This window comes from Hibiscus syriacus, unplaced genomic scaffold (genome assembly GCF_006381635.1).
Source record: "Hibiscus syriacus cultivar Baekdansim isolate YM2019G1 unplaced genomic scaffold, ASM638163v2 tig00111095_pilon, whole genome shotgun sequence".
NCBI lineage: Eukaryota > Viridiplantae > Streptophyta > Magnoliopsida > Malvales > Malvaceae > Hibiscus > Hibiscus syriacus.
Genome location: NW_024062980.1, coordinates 1,738,549 through 1,760,161, shown reverse-complemented (window position 1 = coordinate 1,760,161; position 21,613 = coordinate 1,738,549). Strand labels below are relative to the sequence as shown.

The following is a 21,613-nucleotide window of genomic DNA, read 5'->3' as shown; positions in this document are numbered from 1 at the left end:
GTTTGATGATTATATGTTAAGAATATTAAGTGTGTTGTACAAGATAAGTTGGTTTGATTTGTAAATCATGTCCTTTTGCATGAATGTTGAGTTTCAAGTGCATTTTATGTGTATTTTGATGTTAAATATTTATAATTTGAACTTTTAGGTATTGATACCCAACCTTTAGTATTGATACTAGTGATCCAAAATGTGTTTTTAGTATCGAGACTGGTGCTTGGTAATGACACGAACCACCTGGTATCGATACTATGACATGAACTTTGAAACTTTGCATTTTAGTCCATTCATAATTTTGTCATTTGATATCCGATTTAGTCGCCGTTTTTTAAATTCATATTTTTAGAATAAAAATCAATTAATAGAAAAAATATATAATAATTCATTAATATCGAATGTTTTATGATTCTCATAACTTTTAATATTTATATTTTAGTCTTTAAACTTTTGAAAGATTAATAATTGATCCCTAATCATTGGTTAGGGTTAATAATGGATTGCTAATACTTTTTATGTTTAAGAATATCATGTTTTTTTATAAGTCCAAAGTATGGTTTGTTCGTCTAAGTTCAGAATTTGGTTAATTTAGATTAAATCCTTAAGTTTTTTAAAAGTTTCGATTTCAGCCTTTATGGAGAATAAGGATATGAAATATTAAAATTGATAGTAATAACCATAATATGGTTTTGTATTGATTGAGTGACAATGTTTGTTTAAGTGGACAATTCTCATAGTTCCAATATTTATAGTTAAGTCACTTAATTTTTTATGAGTTTGAAAATAATCCATAAGCGTAAATTCAAGTTACAATGTGATAATGTTTGGCTATTAAATGCTAATATCGAAGATGAGATTTTGAATAATGATTATTCGATTTTGTTTTGATGATTTTAAGTTTATATTATGTATGGTTTTTGAACATTTCATTTTGGTTTGAGTTTTGTTAACATCTTTGATCCTGTTTCCATCTAGACTGGATCGAGGATGTTACATAATTAATGTAGAAGAAAGATGTGCAGCATCATGGGCAGATTCAATAATGTGCAATTGGAGCTCCTTCCCGTCAGATTATCTTGGCCTCCCCATTGGCGTTGAGCGGAATTCCACCAATGTTTGGAAGCCAATAATTGAAAATTTTCAGGTGACTTGCTAGTTGAAAAGGGAAGTTGTTATCACATGGGGGTAAGCTGACGCTGATAAAATCAATTTTGTGTAATCTTCCGGTTTACTTCTTATCGTTATTTCAAATGCCAGCTTTTGTGATTTCAACTTTAAACAAACTGATTGCAAAATTTATCTGGGTAATAGTACTGTACGAACAATTCATCGGGTGAAATGAGACTCAGTGTGTAGACCTACGGATGTTGGAGGACTTGTCATCTCTGACTTTAGAGTTAGAAATAGATCATTGTTGAATAAATGGATTTGGCGTTTCGGATGCGAGCATGAGAGTCTTTGGGGAAAAGTGATTACAGCAAAGAAAATGATGAGGTCCATCCAAATATCATGGTCCTAAAATGTCATGAGTGTGGAAAAACGTTGTCAAGAACTTCACTACGGAAATTGACATCTTCACAATTAACCTAAGTTCAGTACTACCATGACCTCGAGTCGACTTGACTCGATCGAACGTTCACCCTTAGGCCATGGTAATCTTATTGATTTTTTGAATGATCTTTGGACGGGCGAAATATCTTTGAAAGATGCCTTTTTCTCGCATTCACGCTCTAGCAACAAAGAAAGTGGGAGAGGTGAGCAAGTTTGGCACTGTGGAAAATGGAGTTTGATATTGGTACATTATATTAAAAAGGAATATATTTGATTGGGAAAAGCATATTTGGGACGCCTTCATCGAAACTCAGCCGTTATTCGAGCACTAGTTTAATACAAGATAGCATAAGGTGGAATGAAAACTCGAATGAGTTCTACAACCCTAAGATCTATTGTAACATGTTCCCTAAGAAAACTCGAAATAATTTAGGTTTTTGGTGTGTAAAATAATAAGCTGTAGTTTGATAATTACAAGGACAATACGTGAATAAATAGGTAAACAAGACAGAAATAGTTATCATAAGAATCTCAACCACCCAAAAATGTACTTAAAATAGAAATAAAATCTTGTTTAGAATACTATAAGATTTTTTTCTTCACTTTTATTTGCATTATCTAACCTAGATTTAGATCTGAATTAATTAATTAAATTTATTTTTAATTAAATCTCCTTGTTAAATTCCTTCCCAAATAAATAAACCTATTAATGACAAATGAATATTAATTAAACTTTACAACTGTTCCATATTAATACTAATATTTAAGCTTTGGCCTCTAAAAAAAGTGTTAAGAATTTATTGCAATACAAATCCTAGTTGTTTGACCGAATCCACAATGCTATAAAAACCAAATCCCCATCGTCTTTACTTCTTACACTATGGTTGACCTCAAAGAAGCATTGGTGCCATTAATGGTGGCACTTTGCATGACGTTCCCGTCGGCATTCGCAGTCACCGAAGATGTCCTGTGGGTCAACTACCATATCCACATAACCAGCAATTTGCCGACGTCGGAATCGGAATCCGGCAAGCTGTCATTGTATTTGCATTAATTGTAAGTCTAAGAACAAAGATCTTGGTGAGAAAGCTATGGTTCAGCATGAGGATTACGCATGGGATACAAAAATAAACCTGTTCAGGACCACCCTCTTATTCTGTCATGCAGTCTGGGTGAATCGTAAGGAGAGGTATTTTGTGGCTTTCACGGCCACCTGAGATGAAGATCGGTGCATGGTTTATCATTTCTCTTGCTTGTGGTTGGTCAAGGAGGATGGGATTTATTTTAGCAACGATCAGCTTACTTGGACTAATGCATACCCATGGTAGATTCTTGTTGAAGTGATCATTTGGAAATAAATAAATAATTTCTTCATAATAACGTAATAATCCTAGCTTCTTTATAATAAAGTTATCACAAAAAAACTTATCAAATGATCTCAGTGGTTAAAGAAAATGGTGTTTTCCCTATAGATTTTGGGTTTGAGTAGTTGTCACCAAACAACTTATCAAATTATTGTTAGAAAAAACTTGCACATTAATCCGAGAATGATATAGTAAAATAATAATGAATAAATATTATTATAAAATATCAAAAGTACAAATTGATAAAGAGAATGAACGAGTTTACTCTTATCTTGATATTGTTATCTGAAATAATAATTTGAGATAAAATCAATCCTGACAAAATAAACCAAAAAATGTTACACTTCCTAGAAGATAAAGATAAAAATAAATGGAAATAAAATACTCATTTTATTTTGATCTATCGATCGGAATCAGTTGAGACATGTCGCTACACAGTTTCCTTAAGACATATTTTCAGCCACTCCTTTGGTGCTCGAGTTCGTTGGTCGTCTGTCTCCCAGGATACAACAACTAATGATCAGCTACAGTAGCACATTGTAGAGATCACGGATAATCTTTGCCTTCGACTATCACCGGAAAAACTAAGGAAGCGAACTTTTTTTCAAGATAAGATAAGTTCTTGAAAACTGAGTTGTGAGATATGGTAAGATGTGAAAAACCGAACAAGTTTACTCACCATTTATAGGGGATTTTCAAGAGAGATTTAATTCAACCAAATATCTTTTAATATTCAAAATTAAACACACAACAATATCTTTTAATTTGAAATATTCAAAAGATAAAACTCATTTTACTATTCAAACTTAAATATGTATTATTTTAATTTGAAATAAACAAAAGTGTATAATTATCTTTAATATTCAAAGTTAAAAAAAAGGTAACAAATACCTTTTTAAGTTGACGCATTCAAAGAGTAATTATCATACTAATATTCAAATTAAATAATATATTTAATTTACAATGATTAAAAGGTAAACTCCTTTTACTATTTCAACTAAAATATATATTATTTTAATTTGAAATATACAAAAGTATATAATTATCTTTTAATATTCAAAATTAAAAAGATAACAAATACCTTTTTAAATTGACTTATTAAAAGAATAATTATCCTACTAATATTCAAATTAAAAAATTATCTTTTAATTTGCAATAGTCAAAAGTACTATGAATTTAATATAAATATTAAATCCATGAATTAAATTCACCATTTTTTCAACAATCCACCCACATGAATGAAATTGATGATTTAATAAAAAAAATTAGCACGATGTGGTGATAACCTCTACGATTGATAGTTGCGTAGGATAGGTAGGTGTCCTTCTTTGAACCTTCCCTTGTGACAGTATGTTTACGTTACTGGTTAAACAATAGATGCGATGTCCTTGAACTGTTATGTCGTTTGTGTAAACGATTACATACTTCACACAACTATCCCTTTTACAAGAATTTAGTTTTCATGGGCATGTCCTTAAAACCATGTACATCTTCTTGGTTTTGTAAGAGTTTAAAAGAACTATGCCCAATAGTCTCCTTGAAGCGACTCTACTTCACTCTCACATAGGTGACTTATGTTGCTCGGCTCACCAAAGCACACAATGGTCATTAAAAGCTTTTTGCTTAGCCTATACTACTTTGATCACTGTTTACATCATAGGAATGAACTTGGGATAATAAACCCCCACAGTGATCATACATGAGTTATGCAATTAGATTGTCCCTTTGAACCTAGATCTTGGGCTCTCCAGTCAGCAATATTGGGTTTTCCTTCACGTAACACCTTTAAATTTCATGTGCTCTAGTCACATTCATTTTAATGTTTTCTCAACTTGATCTTGATTTAACCCTTCGGTTAGCGGATCCATAATGTTATTCTTTGATCTTACAAAATCAACATAGATAACTCAATTTGAGATCAGTTGTTTATGATATTATGTCGAAGACGCATATGTCTCGACTTACCATTATACTTGCTAATCACAGTATAAACATAATGTGAGCACATGTATAAGCCATTTAAGAATATCCTCCAAGAAATTACAAAGCAAATCAGCTTATTCTTCAGACTTATCTAGAGTTTCAAACTCAGATTTCACTATGAATCTAGTTATAATCGTTTTCTTAAGGATTCCCATGACACTTTTTCTTTCCACTGTGAAACATATTCACTTGTGTCGTTAATATTTCAAATATCAAATTCCAACTAGCATAGGTTATGTGATTCAATTCTTTAAGGTAAAATTCATATTTTCGTCTTTCTACTATTCTTAAATTTATATATAATCTATACACTTTTATTTTATATAATTTAATTCTCTACTCTACATTATATTAATGACATTAGTTAGTCCAAATAATTATATTATTGACTATTTTAGTTAAAATGCTGATATATATATATATATATATATATATATATATATATATATATATATATGGGTTAAAACACCTCTTCCAACTCATATGATGGTATAGATATATATTTTTCGAGTTGGTTGCTTATATGAAAGAAACCTACATCAACATTTTAATCTGAATTGTTATTGGTGTTAACTATTAACTAAGGAAAATATAAAAGTAAAAGGAGTAAATTAAGTCAAATTCAAGTATAAAAACTAAAAGTCAAATTTAAGTATAGTAGAAGGACCAATACTATAATTTGATCATTCTTAAATAAATAAATTTGAAATTAAAAGTTTTTTTAATAGTTTAAAATTAAAAGTTGAATGTATTAATTGTAAAATATAAATTTAAGAAGGTAAGATGAGATGTGCATTGGATATCGATTGAGGATGATCTTTTGAAGATTATTTTACAGTTATTTAATACTAAATACGAAGGTGTTTGGTGCATAATTTCTGATTTTTTTTAATTAATCACTTGTATCCGACTTGTTGACCGACTAATTCAGATCGGGTACTGCAGATGCAGGGGCAACCCTCTCAACCCAATTTACTCCATTTGCAAACGTCAGGATTCAAACCTCTGACATTGCTTAAGTGACCTAGTACCTTGTCCTACTAGACCAACTGGTTATTGGTTATCATCTTTAAATAGCTGATTTGAAGGGATTTAACTTAGCCGTTTGACTTGTTGATAAATAGATGTCATAACAGTTATAATTTTGAACAAATCTAAATAATTCTAAGGTCATATTCATCCAACTACAACAAGTTCATTACAGTATTTATCCAACCATTATTTTTGAGAATTAAATTCGTGTTTTTATCAGTGTTTTGAAAATCGGACTGGATCGGCCGGTTCAACCGCTACTAGTGAACCGAAAGGAACCGCTGAACCAGTTGTGAACCGTTCGAATCGGACCGGACCGTGAACCGGTTGAAAACCGATATTCTGTTTTTTTCTAAAAAAAAATTAAATCAAACGACGTCGTTTGTTAAACAAGTCAAGTCGATCTCAAGTATTGCTGAGCTCGACTCAAAAACTTACGAGCTAAAAATTATCAAGTTCAACTCGAACTCGAAATATAATATTCCAACCATTATTTTTGAGAATTAAATTCGTGTTTTTATCAGTGTTTTGAAAACCGGACTGGACTCGCCAGTTCAACCGGGAACCGCTGCCTGGTCCGGTTTATTCTACACTGGTTAAACCGCTACTAGTGAACCGGAAGGAACCGCTGAACCAGTTGTGAACCGTTCGAACCGGACCGGACCGTGAACCGGTTGAAAACCGGTATTCTGTTTTTTTCTAAAAAAATTAAATCAAACGACGTCGTTTGTTAAACGAGTTAAGTTGAACTCAAGTATTGCTGAGCTCGACTCAAAAACTCACGAGCTAAAAATTATCAAGTTCAACTTGAACTCGAAATATAATATTGAAACTTGAACTCAAAAAGGCTTGAACTTAAACAAAATTTAGAAACTCGATTGAAGCCTGAAATTCGAGCTCGATTGAAGCAAAAGAATAGTTCGCTCTGTGCTCACCAAAAGGCTCCATGATTTTGAATGTCAAATTACCTCTATTATTTATAGAAGTCAGTTGAGATGCTCTTCTATGTTTCTTAGCCATGTAGAATTGTTTTGTTTTTATATTTTTACTCTTTAGACTTTTGTGATGCTCTTCTATGTTTCTTAGCCATGTGGAATTTTTAAAAAAAAGAATTAAACCAAACGACATCGTTTGTTATTATTTTTTAACCCCAAATTTATTTTTTAATTATAGTTATATAATTATATTTATTATTTAATATGTTTACCTTTAAATATTATGTTGTAGTTGATTTGAATCATTTTGTTTCACTTGATTTTATGATTTTTAACTTATATATGTTATGAGTTGCTTTGAATATGACTTGTGATATAAAAAACTATTTTTTATTAAACATTTTTGGTATTTTTATTTAATTTTTTAATTAATTAATTAATTATGACGTCGTTCGATTCTTTCGACCGGTCTGACCGATTGAACCAGTGAACCGATAACACGATCGGTTCGTTGACCGGTCCGGTTCTGAAAACCATAATTTTTATGATGGATTTATATGGACATTTTAACCCTAAGATAGGCCTATAAATTGCTGATCATTTAAGCATTTCTAATTATATAAAGCAACTACAATATTTGCTTTCTACTAAATTCTCTGCTTTCAAAGTTCTCTTATTATTACCAACTTTAATTTCCAAATGAACGATTATTCGAAGCTATGAGTTAATCTTGGTGGACAATAACTTACTACAACGATTATATACATCGAGGTAAAATTATTTTTAAAGTAGTGGTTTATACCACGACACGATTTCTTTATCTCTATTTTATTTTTGTTTATTATAATCCAGTCAATACTAACGATTTGATTTTATAGTTTCTTATCAACAATCATGTTCGAGAAGAATAAAATTATTGAAGAATTCAATTGAGACGAATGTGATCGGTGAAACAATGACATGATAAGATACACAACTCCTACAAATTCATTCTCTTGGCTGTCGAAATCTTTTAGAGAAGACCGGTTCTAATAGAATGTTTATGAAGATGGTACTAGTACACCTATATTTTTAGTTTCGAAAATCACTATAAAATCTGATTAGTGTACACTCGTAATTGTAAACTTTTATATTTTTACATTTGTTTGGTTATAAAGTTGTTTATCTGTATTTTCTCGTATTATTTTAAGCCATAAGTTTTAGATTTGTTAAGAAAAAATTCTTTTTCTCTCTCTCTATATATAAACAGAGAAATTTGGTGATTAATTGGGCAAGCCATTCGACTCAACTGGTACGCACTCGTAGTTGTACGAAGAATGAAAGGTTAAATATGTCATTCACTGAGTGATAAAGTAATCCAATTTCACCATTTTAGGGCTTAAAGTCAGTCCAAATATATATATATATATATATAGGGCTTCAAGTCCGTTACGCCAGTGGCGGGAAGTTATCACTGAAATCCACCCATCCAAATTCAATCGCAAAAAGAGAACCCTAAATCCCTAATATGTCTTTCATCGATGAATTCCAAGCTGGTATTTTCTCGTAGTTTTCTTTCTAAAATCAATTTCTTTGGCTTCGTATTGTTTGAATTCCGAAAACATAAACCCTAATGCTAGATTCTCTTCTGTATGATGAAACGCTAATTAATTTCATTTCGAAATCGTGTTTTCATCAAAATTTCACAGATTTGGAAGCACTGCCCCATATCGTCCAGAAAAAGTATGCATTAATGCGTGATCTCGACAGAAGCTTACAAGGTATTTTTTTAAACTTAAATATTAATTGTTCGGGATTCATTTGAAATTTATGATTCTACTTTGTTGACTATTAGAACCACTCAAAGATATATAATTCAAAATTCAATTAGAGCAATGAAATGGACTCCTTTTTCCTTGAAAGAAAAATAAATTTGTTTCCAACCTTTATATTAACAGAAATTGTGAGGCAAAATGAACAGCGTTGTGAACAAGAAGTAGAGGATATAAAACGAGGCGTGAGGGCTGAAACCGTTAGATTTTCTGACGAAGCACTTGACGAACAAAAGCATGGCATTAGGATTGCTGATGAGAAGGTTGCTTTGGCAATTCAGACATATGATTTGGTGCGTGCTTTTAGGTCAAACCATGATTTGTATTATATCGCTGCATGTATTTATGCTATTCTTTTGCAATAACTATGATTGAGAAACTGTTTCCTTTTTTGTTCTTGGTTGCATAGTTTAATAAAGCGCCCTTAGAGTGTCGGACGCATGAGGACTTAGGTGCCTGCTTTTGTAGTTTTTTGAAGAGGCTTAAGGCACACCGCTTTTGACGCCTTAAGGATAAATACCTTCATCGCAAAGGCAGTTGCAGGGCCTGCCACTTGTCCATAACCTTTGCCACCTATCCATAGCCTGATTAAGTCAAGAGCTTCCTTAAAAGCCTACAAGGAAAGATCGGAGCATTTGGTTTGTTGAAACAGTAGATGCTAAGCATTATTAGATTTATTAGCTATAGATAATACCTGTGTGAACTAGTTGTTCTATGAGACAATCATCTATGGCTGTGGAGGCAAAGGCTGGTGCAGTATCTACCACTTTTCCATAGCCTGACTAAGCGTAGAGCTTCTTTAAGATCCTATAAGGAAAGATCAGAGCTTTCGGTTTGTTAAATCATTAGATGCTAAGCACTATTAGATTTGTTAGCTACAAAATAATACATGTGGGTCAGTGAAATATACAAAAATGACAGTCGTGAGAGGTAAAATGAATATTAGGAAATCTCTGCACCTTGCCTACAAAAAGCGCGCTCCTTCGCACTGCACCTTGAGCCTAGGCTCTAGAGTCCTTTTGTGCCTCAGTGTTCCTTTCGCCTTTTAAAAATAAGCTTGGTTGGAGTTGATGCTATTCTAAGGCAGTATTTTAATGTAGAAAGTGCCTTAAATTACTTTAGCATTGGCTACCTCGAAGAAAGAGGGTGCTACTATAATCTCTTAAACTATGTTACTCAGACTCATATGTGAGTTTCAAGACGGTAATCTCAATTGTTATAGAAATTTTTCATGTATTTGGAGGGTCATTGCAGGGTATCGAACATGAGTGCTTAAAATATGAAGAGTTGGAGCAAAATAGTTTTTACATGGATACGTGCTTTTTATGTTAAAACCTCAAAAATCTTACTCTGTTACATGGACCATTTGCCTAAGAGTTATAAATGCAAAGTCATATCAATAACATGGTTAATCATTTCTTTCATATGAATAAAATATTTGTATCATTCCTATGTTGGAAACTGATCAAAGTTGATTGGTTTTGTTTATTGATATTAACTTTAAACGAAACAGATTAAGATTTCAGGGCTGGATGGAATTATTTTTGCTTTCTTATCACATAATCTGTTTATTACATATAATATCTTCAGGTAGATTCACATATACAACAACTTGATCAATATTTGAAAATGTCCGATGAAGAGCTACGTCGCGGTAAGATATGATTTTTCCACTTCCACAACTATCATCTTAAGTTTTCCTTCAAGCCCTTCTCCCTGTCATAATTTTAATCCGTACTCTTAATATGTTTTTCAACAGAAAGAGAGAATGTAGCAGCTACTGCAGCACCTGCTCCAAGTCCTGATGGTACAACTAAATCTGGAAGGCCTAGTCAAAGTGGAAGAGGAGGTCGTAAAAAGTATGCTTCTATCTTATATAAACCTCATTTATGTTTTCCTTATAGGCTATTCAATTGTCATCCAATTAGTATATTTATCTAATTTTGTGGCCTTTTCAAAAAATTGTTATACCAGTGTGAAAGAGACTCCAGAATCAAGAGGAATGAATTTTTCTTAAAAAATCGAATTTTGAGTTTGGAATGATTGAACTGAGAAAAGATCCTTGAATTCCTTCAATTATATGCATACAAAATTTCACTAATTAAATACATGATAGCATTGGAGCCACGTAATTTTGTAGAACACGCCGGGCAGCAGCTGCCGCAACAGAAGTGGCAGCAGCAGCAGAAAACCCAATTGGCATGGAGTTAGACTTGCCAGTGGATCCTAATGAACCCACTTACTGTATGTGCAACCAAGTTAGCTATGGAGAGATGGTGGCATGCGATAACCCTAATGTAAGTAACTAACTTCTTTATGTATCTCGCTTGGAGACTATTGTCGTTAGCACTCCTATTGGTCTGATGAAACTCTTTGCTCATTTTATCAGTGCAAGATAGAATGGTTTCACTTCGGTTGTGTGGGTCTGAGAGAACAGCCGAGAGGGAAATGGTATTGTTCGGATTGTGCAGGAATGAAAAACCGCCGTAAAGGCAGATCACGGTAAATGTTATTTCGGGGAAGCTATGATAATGCATTTTTAGCATTGTCTTTAATCCGAAAACTATAGTTTCATGACCATATACTCATGCTATTAACATCATCATGATTCTATGTTTCCATCAGTTTTAAGGAACCTTTGGACTTTAATGATTTTAGTTTTGCTATATAGCTATTTGGATTATTGTACCATTTTGTTCGGACCTTTATTCAAACAATAAAAACTCTTCCATTTGATTCGAGTGTTAGTCACATTTTACATGTCTGGAATTTAAATATAAGTTTTATGAACTGATTGAGCGGCCTTAGTGGTAAAGACGAATATTGTTTTCTCAGAAGATCCAGATTCAAGCACCTGCGGTTGCAGGGTTTGTCTATGTTATTAATAGCTTAAGAAAAATTCTTAACATAAACTATCTTGTAATCATCGTAGATTGTTAAAAAAAATATATTCTTAGGGTTAACCCGTTTCTCTAATTTTTAACATTATTTTAGTTAATAGAGAATTTTATATAATTGGCACTTGAGGATACCTAGTTTTAGTGGGTGTAAACGCTTGTGTCTAGTTTTCCTTTAAAACAGAAGAAGGCGTAATTGTTATAACCATTTTTAAAAAAAAATAATTAAATATTATTTTAAAAAATAATTATGACTTTTATTTTAAAAAATTAATGATTTTGAATTAATTTGAATTGGATTGAATTGAATAGGAATCTTCATCGACCTTTGAGCTAGGTATGTCGAATACCTAAAAATGTCTTTTAAAATAATTTTAAGAAAAAAAATCATTTTTTAAGACAAATTGGTATGCGTTATCAAAGATTCATTTTAATGGGTCCGGGAGTCGATTACTCGTGGGGAAGGATAAACACTCTCACAATGCTCAAAAATTGCTACTTAATCTGTTACACGTTGTCGTAATGGTGGAAAATATAAATCGAATATAAAGTTAAAATATGATTCATTTATTAAAATTAATTAATTTGTTTCAAATTATTTATTAAGGAATATTCCTTAATTTGAGAAGAAATCACGAGATTTGCACATCCTCCAACAATGAGAAGGTTATCTCGTCTATTTCTCCTTTATACAATAAATATTTCCCGCCAATATTATAAAAAACGCAACTTGAATATAAATTGAAAATAGACATTTGCATAAAATAAAATAAATTGATATTTAGAAACGTGCATTGCATTTTTTATCTTAAAATAAAAAATGAATTAATTAGTAAAATAAATTCGATTTTCACATTTCGTTCGAATGTCGTATCGGATCGCACAACTTCGACCAAGCAATGCTTTCCACGCCTATTCTACAAATAAGTATTCTTGAAAATATTAGAGTATAAAAACGTTAAAAATGAATGAAACAAACATTTTGTACAATCATTCGAAACCAATTCCCAAGAGCCAAGAATATATACATACATAAATAATACGAACAAATATATAACATCCATACATGGTAAAATGTAAGGAAACAAAATCTAGCTATGCAAAAATTAAATTATAGAAGTAAAATAAACAGATAATAAAACACAATAATTAAACGAATAAAATTAAAATACTGCAAAATAAAGAGATAAAAATAAACTATTAAAATATTAAAGTAAAACGTAAAGACTGAAATTAAATAAATAAAATAAAAAGAAATAAATTTAAAAGTATATAAAGTTAAATAATGGAAATAAAATGTTAATATCGAATTTTATTATTTATCCCGTAGCGTAAATAATGTGAGTCATATCCCGGGACGGATCTTTGCAAGGTCGTTCATGGTTCGAACATAAACAAAACAAACAAATAAATAAAATGTTAGCAATTAGTAATTAGCGATTAGAAATGTTAGCGATTAGCAGAGTCTGGACCATAATAATGCGGGTCATACCCCGAATCATGTAACCACAAGGTCGAATCGAACAATTCAAACAAATATATACAAATAAAATAAAATAAAATAAATATAAAAAAGTTAGTGGTTAGCAGAGTCCGAACCATAATAATGCGGGTCATACCCCGAATCAGGTAACCACAAGGTCGAATCGAACAATTCAAACAAATGTATACAAATAAAATAAAATAAAATAAATATAAAAAAGTTAGTGGTTAGCAGAGTCCGAACCATAATAATGTGGATCATACCCCGAATCTGGTCACCACAAGGTCGAATCGAATAATAGAAACAATAAATAAATAAATAGACAAAAAAAGGTTAGAGTTCAATAAAATGAAAGTCAGTAGTTAGCAGAGTTTGAACCATAATAATGTGGATCATACCCCGGATCTGGTCACCACAAGGTCGAATCGAATAATAGAAACAATAAATAAATAAATAAATAAACAATGGTTAGAGTGCAATAAAATAAAATTTAGTGGATAATATGCAATAACATAAAAGTTAGTGGTTAATATGCAATAAATTATATAGCAGAATAGTGACCAAATTAAAAGTTAGTAAAATATGCATGCATATTCAAAATAAATAAGAAATAAATTACCATAGTACAAAAAAGGCTAAAATGAAGGGGGTTTAAAGGTAATTTTCCCAACAGTGACCAAAGTGTGAAGTGGCGTTAAAACTGAGGACCTTTGGGTGATTTACCCACTGAATAGGTGACCAAAACGCAAAAGAAATCTTAAAACTCGGGGACCTATGGGTAATTTATGCAAAAAATAAAATAAACACTTCCCCCTTTATTCTCTTCACACACGAACAACCCCTTTTTAGGGCACTAAATCGAACGCCGGGCACCACAAGCCGGCCACCGGGCCGGTGAGCATCCTACTATAACTAACGACCTCGATCGTTACCGAATGACAACTGAACGAACGACTTCACCCCATTTTTTAACCGACTCAAAAGCTACCAAAGCTTCACGTATACATCAGGCCACCGCACCCAGGAGGTGTTTCTCACTTCGACCACCGTGCTAGAGACCACCACACTCTAACCGTCAGCCTCACTCCCCAATCACCAACTCCAGTGGTTGGGTTCCAAACCCAATACCAAAATCACCCCCCAAACACCTAACTATAACCAAAACAAGCAAGAAAAGAAAAAAAAACCATAGCTTTTGTCGACACTAGTTTTTTTCCTGTTCTTATTATTATTATTATATTATTATTATATATAATTGTATATTATACTACTATTATTATTATTAAGCCCAATTTGAAGGCCCAAATTACAAGCAGATCCAGGTCCAGAGTGATCCAGACCCGGGAATACAACCAAATCCGAGAAGGCCCGAACCCGAGAAGATCCGACCCGAGAAGCCCAATACATCCTGACCCGATCCAGAGGCCCAATCTAGAATCAGCAGCTAGGGTTTCCACTCATCAACTTCAGCCGCCATCTCTCACAACCGTTGGATCTCTCCAGATCCAACGACCCATAGTTCATGTAGATGAAACCCTAGGGTGTCATAACCCTAGGGCTATGATTTCGCCTCCAATGCCTCCAACGCCTCCAATCATCTGCTGCCACGCCGCCACCGCCTCCAACGGAAGGATCTAGAAGGTAAATATCAGTCGTGCACCTCACCACCCCTAGGTGAGTCACCGCCATAGCCTTGGTGACTCACGGGGGTACTCCTCTTTAATCAGTCCGAAGGGTGGTCCGACGAGGGCTATAAATAGCCTCGTTCCTGCAAACAACCAAGACAGAGAGCAAGAAAGAGGAACCCAATACAGCAAGAACTACGAACAACAAAGAAAGGGAAAGAACGAAAGTAAAATGGGGACAGACAGAGAGCTATACGAAGCCACAACAGTAAGCAAACGGTAGCCAAGAGAGAATTAATCAACCAAAAGTACATTGAGAAGCTTACCTCGACTGTTAGAGCCCCTACGCGTCATCAGAAATCCTCGACTGCCGAAGGTATATTCCTAGATCTAGGAAGTTTGGTGGGCTTTTAGAACAAAATAAGGGTATATTTGTGTTTAGGGGAAGAAGGGGTTTATTTTGGTGTAATTTTATATTTTTCGGCCACCGTACACGGTGGCTGATGGCGGCGATCGGAGGTGCATGGTGGCCGGCTGGTGGACAGATTCCCTCTTGTGAGGGAATCCTAGAGAGAGAAGCTAAATGAGAGAAATGGGGAGAAATGGCCATAAATGGCTGGTTAGGGTTTTTAAATACCCTCCCCAAAACTACGTCGTTTTGGGAGAGGGTTAAGTGTAATTTTAACAGGGGTAATTCATACCCGTAGTCCTTGCAATGTTGTTTGCTTTCCAATTTGGTCACTCAATCATGTTTTTACGCATTTCAATTTGGCATTCATATTTGGTTTTATTTTTATTTTAGTCTCTATTTGTATGTTTATATATTTAGGGTAAAATTATGTATTTAGTCACTATAATTTTAAATTATTTATATTTTAATCCTAATTATTATTTATGGTTAAATTATTATTAGTAATTACAATTATAATATTTTGAATTAGAGATTATAGTTTTATTATTTTATAATTTAGTCACCCTATTTTAATATCTTTTAATTTTTTATATTATTATTATATTTATATTTTTAATATAAAGTATGAGATAATTTGCATATAATAACATATAATTTTGATTCTTATATTAATCATTATTTTATATATGTATTTAAGTTGTATTATTTCATACAATAGATCATTAAATATTTTCTTAATTAATTAAGAAGGTATTTTAAAATGATTATTGGTATGAAATAATATATCTATTTTTTATTATTTGTAAATTAAATTAAAAACAATTTTATCATTTACTGCAAAGACATTTAATTAATAAATATCGGTACTAATTTTGGGCGTTTTAGGGTGCTAATCCTTCCTCATACGTAACCGACTCCCAAACTCATTTTTCTGGTAAAGCAGACCCGAGTTGTATTATTTTAATAATATTCTTAGGAATGATTTTTTAAAATAATATGACATTTTGGTGACCAATCCACCATATAAAAAGATTGGTGGCGAGTCTACAATTTGGTGTTTCATCTAATTCATGGAAGATAAACACTTACTTTTTCGAGACTAGTTACACCGTCTGGGGTGTACTATTTGCACTCTCCGTCGCCGGGCAGAGAAACGTCTCGACAGCTTTTAAATGAGAGAGAGACAATTTTATTTTCTTTTTTTCAACTTACAAAACGTGGGGCTTACATTCTGATTTTTTTTGGCTTTTAAAACCTCACATAATTACAAAAGGTATAATTACAAGCCTGATCCCTGTATTTTGTTCACTACTACATTTTTGGATAAAATTAGGGTATTACAATAACTATATTCAAGTCCCTTGACTTTTAAGGATTATATTTTCTATTACCACTACTTAAGTTCAACATTCATGCTAAAGGTTTTCAAGCTTATGCTCTTGAGAATCTTCAATATGCATATAGCAAGAATTTCAAGGGTTCTTTGTATAGGGTTACGGTTGTTGGAGCAGTTAAATCTGGGTGGCAGCTACTTTGAAGGTGAAATACCAATTGTTTATGAAAGCTTTACCTGGCTTGACTTGACAAGAAATGCAATGGAGGCCACTTTATCATGTCAACTAGGATTCTTGACTCAGCTGAAATACATAAAGATTGGCAAATAACTTGAAAGCTCTCAAGGCTCTTGATTTATCCGGCAACTAAACAAGAAATTTCAATAAAACAGAAAAACATAGTATTTTCCCCAAAGAAAAATTAGCTTGCAAGGAAAATTTACTCGTTCAAGTTGCTCTAACGTGCAAGAAAATCATTTGCTTTGCTTCCTGCAACCAAAATGATGAAGAATGCAAGCAGGATAAAGTGTTAGAACAAATAAACTAGCAAAGTGAAGAAGGAAAGAAATTAAAGAAGTAAAAATATGTGGAAATTAGAAAGCTGAGAAGTCATACAAATGGGGAGAAATAATATAAAATGACATGTCATCACTCTGTCAATAAATTAAATGAGTGACAAAAATGTTTAATGTATACAGTTTAATTATTAAATTGAAAACTTTTAGATTTGAGTGACTAAAATAAGATTAAGAGAAAGTTGAATGATGATTCTTATACTTTACCCTTTTTTATTAAACATGACTTCCGCCGAGAAAACACAAATGGGCAAATGGCCTCCTAGATGCTCGTTTTGGGAAAAGTGTGACTGAACACTCATAAAATCATATTTTTTAAATAAAATAAAATAAAGTTGGTTACAAGTGAGAAAGATCATAACACTCTTAGAACTAAAATTGATAACTTATAAAAAAATCATGTAATATGACTTGTAAAAAAATAAATACGAATTCTAATTTTGTCTATGATCCATTGAATCTAAAATAAGAATACAAATTTAAATCAATGAAGTGGACTTATTTGAGAAATAATCGATTTTCAAATATATATATATATATATATATACTCAACTTTAGAAAATGATGATCCTCTGTTACCAATAATTAAAAATTTCACAATATATCTACCTTGGACACTGTTTATCATTGTAACAAAATAATATTTTTCTTGAGTTTTTTCTTTAAAAACGAGAAAACTTCTATTAAAACACGAGAAATATCTTCTCTTACTACGAATAAATAATAGGATTATATTATATTAATATTGGAGACTACCTCGGTAATTATTATAACAAAACAACATTATCATATAAATATAGAAAAACTTTGATTCCCACTATTGTTAGTAATGTTCAATCCCACGTAGAAGGAAAATACATTGGGATTGAGTATTTAAGTCTTTTATTATCCATTTCCTTTTTGAGTGATAGAGAACAAGGGAGTTTCTTGCGCTCTACCATCTGTCTCAGCTCGTGCTCGTGGCAATATGTGTCTTTGACACGTCCGTGGCTTGTTGACTGTCCAGGTTAATTTGTTTTTTAGCTGTTATTTTTTAGGGTTTTATTTCAAAATTAAAATCATAAATTTATTTTGATTTTTTGTTGGACAAAAATGCCCCTATATCTAGCATATAAATAGAGAGCTCATTTGGCTTCTCAAATCATCTCATAGCTCACAAATCACTCTCAAGTATTCTAAGCTATTCTCTTAAGCTTTTTTCCATTCAGAAGGGCAATATTGCTGGTAGTCCATTCCAATTTCGGGTGTATGAAATTTTGGAGCGACCATGTTAACCTCGGGGGATGATTCTCCTGACTCAACGATTACACACATGAGGGCGAATTCGTTTCTAAGGTAGTGGTTTTTACCACAACACGATTTACAATGATCGAATTATTTATTTTTGTTTATTTTCCTATCAGTGCTAACAGTGTGATTTTGCAGTCAATATTTCCAACAAATTTAGAAATGAATTCATATACTGAAAATATGATATCACCTTTGAGCAAGCTGATTCTCGACCTTTCCAAGCTCGGTGCACTCGATGGAAAGAATTATCGGAGATGGTCCGTCCCAGCAGATAGTAATATTTTTCGAGTAGCCTGACCTGTATTACTTGTTGCTCAAGCCACCACCTACCATGCCGCCGACCACCCCAGTTATTGGAGACGATATTGATGCAGTTTTGTCAGATGCCGCTGCTGCTGTGACTGCCGCTACCACCAAGAAATACGAGAAGAACAATAAGACGGTACGAGAACACCTTTTCAGCCACATGTCTAACAAATTACATGACATGTTCCTTAAGGAAATAAGTGCCAAGGCGATCTGGGACACTCTGAAGAAGAAGTATGGTGCTAACGATGCACGTATAAAGAAATACATTGTCGGAGAATGGTCAAATTCCATATGATAGACAATAAGCCAATAATGGATCAAGTCCATGACTACAAGAATCTATTCGCTGACATTGTTGCCAAAAGAATGAAATTATGAAGTACTTCAGGCCAATGTCCTTATCAAAAAGTTGCCAAAGTCCTAGTCCGACTACCATAACTCTCTCGAGCATAAGAAGAGAGATATTTCACTTGGGGAACTGGTGGGCCACATAAAAATTGAAGAGGACAACCATCTAAAGGATAAGGTTGTAAGTTCCTTTAGTAATATGTCTTTTAAGTCTAACTTGGTTGAAAATGGTGGTTTCTTAGGGTCTAAATTCAACAAGACCGTGAAATGAGAGAATCCAGAAAAAAGATGAAGCCTTATAAGGGCGCCAATTTCAAGAAATCAGAAAAGGCCAAAGCTGATGGAAAGACGTTCAATTGCTATGTTTTCGGTCTAGTCGACCACAAAGCCTATTACCAACATCGCTCAGACCGCCAAAATGACAACAAGCCACATATGCATGTTGTGGAGAATGATGATGATATCATTGTTGTCGTTGTTTTCGAAGTCAACCTGGTGGATAACAGTTCTGAATGGGTGGAGATACTGGTGCTTCCAAACACTTATGCACAAGGAAGGATTTTTCACTGAGTTCGATGATGGGAATGAAGATGAACGAGTGTATATGGGGAACTCCAGCAGCTCTAAAGTGTTGGGCAAATGCAAGGTTTTACTCAAGCTAACTTATGGTAAAACTTTAGCCTTGAATAATATTCTGTATGTACATGCCTTGCATAGAAATTTAATAAGTGGCAGATTTTTTAATAAGGCGAGCATTAAGTTAGTTTTTAAGGCAGATAAACTTGTACTTTCCCGAAATGGTGACTATGTTGGGAAAGGTTTTTTAAACAAGGTTTATTTATCATAGAAACTCAACTTAATGAAAACAAAGTTATCTATTCTACTTACACTATTAAATTTGTTGACATGTGGCATGCTAGATTAGGACATACGAATATTCAATCTTTAAAGAAACTGATAAAAATGAATATTCTGCCTAAACTAGACATAATTAGCTTTAAAAAAATATGAAATTTATGTAGAAACCAATCTTGCTAAGCCTCACTTTAAGATTGTTTCTAAGAGGAAAACTGAATTGTTATAACTTATACATAATGATATAGTAGATTTTAGAAAAAATTGAAAGTAAATGAGGAAAACACTACATAACTTTTGTAGATGATTACTTGAGATACACAAAAGTTTATCTACTTATAACTAAAGATGAAGCTGAAAAATTCTTTCTTATTTATAAGGCAGAAGTTGAGAATCAGTTAGATAGGAGAATTAAATAAGTTAGATCCGATAGAGGTGGTGAATATAGATCAAATTTCTTAAAAGAGATGTGTGAGAAGAATGTCATAATTCAAGAAACTTGCACCCCTTATTTTCATCAACAAAACGGTATAGCCGAAAGGAAAAATAGAACTTTAAAAGAGATGATGAACTCATTGTTAATAAGTTATGGGTTATCTGATAACATGTGGGGGGACACCATTCTATTGGCAAATCATATTTCGAGTCGAGTACATCACAAAAAATTAGATTCTATCCCATACGAGTTATGGAAATGATATCATCCAAATCTGCAATACCTGAAAGTGTGGGAGTTTCTGGCTAAGGTAGGGTTGTTGGATTTTAAGAAGTCCACCATCGGACCTAAAACCGTTGATGCAGTGTTCATAGGGTATGCTACAAACAACGTCGCATACAAATTCATGCTTCTACAAGACTATTCTATTTGTGAATCGAGAGATATTGTTTTCTTCAAAGATTCTTTTCCTTTAAAGAAATCTATACTGAATGAAGAAACAAAAATAGAAAACATTTCATCCACTGCTTCTAGTGTACCTGGTAGGTCATTTGAAAAAATCATTTTCGATCCTAGAAGAAGTATGAGACAAAGAGTTGAAACCTCTTTTGGACCAGATTCATAACTTCTTTTATTTCTGAGATAAATGATTTAGACTCTCTTTCTGATCCTATAACTCAAATATTTCTGTTATATGAGGATCTTAAGACTTATGAGGAAACTATACGTTTTATTGATGTTAGTTTTTAGAAAAGCTCTATCAATGATGAACTACATTCGATAATGTCTAATCATACTTGGAATTGGTTGACTTTCCTAGAGGATTCAAACCAATCAATAACAAGTGGGTCTTCTGAAAGAAACTCAGACCTGATGGTTCGATCCAATGGTATAAGGCAAGGCTAGTAGTCAAAGGGTTCATGCAAAAGTTTAGTTTAGACTCTTCGATACTTACTCTCCCGTTACGAAAATCTCAATAATTCGTGCATTATTTGCACTAGCCTCCATTCATAAGTTGCAAGTACATCAAATGGATGTAAAGAATGCATTTTTGAGCGGAGAAGATCTATATGGAGCAACCCCTTGGTTTTGAGGCACCTAATATGGAAGGCAAAGTATGTAGACTCAAAAATTCACTTTATGATCTAAAGCAAGCTCCTAAACAGTGGTACGATAAATTTCATAAAACTATACTTAGTTTTAGTTTTGTTGTGAATGGTTCAGATGCATGCGTGTATTCGAGGATATTTGGTGCTGATTTCATCATCATAAGTTTTTATGTTGATGACATGTTGATTTTCAGTACTAACATTGAGTCCATTAACAAAACAAAAGATTTATTGTCTACTAAGTTTGAGATGACGGATTTGGGTGAA

At 32.8% G+C, this 21,613-nt stretch overlaps 1 protein-coding gene across 1 annotated transcript; it reads left to right on the top strand.

The window, feature by feature from the left end:
* The first annotated feature begins 8,308 nt into the window (after window positions 1-8,308).
* On the top strand, window positions 8,309-11,418 carry LOC120152646 (PHD finger protein ING1-like). The gene is made up of 8 exons (XM_039164835.1): window positions 8,309-8,397; window positions 8,551-8,622; window positions 8,800-8,966; window positions 10,264-10,327; window positions 10,433-10,532; window positions 10,814-10,970; window positions 11,063-11,297; window positions 11,345-11,418. Exons 1-7 carry the CDS (start codon window positions 8,370-8,372, stop codon window positions 11,177-11,179), a joined length of 705 nt encoding a protein of 234 aa, XP_039020766.1. The 5' UTR covers window positions 8,309-8,369; the 3' UTR covers window positions 11,180-11,297; window positions 11,345-11,418.
* Window positions 11,419-21,613: the final 10,195 nt, after the last annotated feature.

Bases quoted from the DNA above. Each gene is read 5' to 3' on its own strand.
- LOC120152646 (XM_039164835.1), top strand. From the start codon at position 8,370: ATGTCTTTCATCGATGAATTCCAAGCTG. The intron at 8,623-8,799 runs GTATTTTTTTAA...TTATATTAACAG, and splicing joins TCTCGACAGAAGCTTACAAG to AAATTGTGAGGCAAAATGAA. The intron at 10,328-10,432 runs GTAAGATATGAT...GTTTTTCAACAG, and splicing joins CGATGAAGAGCTACGTCGCG to AAAGAGAGAATGTAGCAGCT.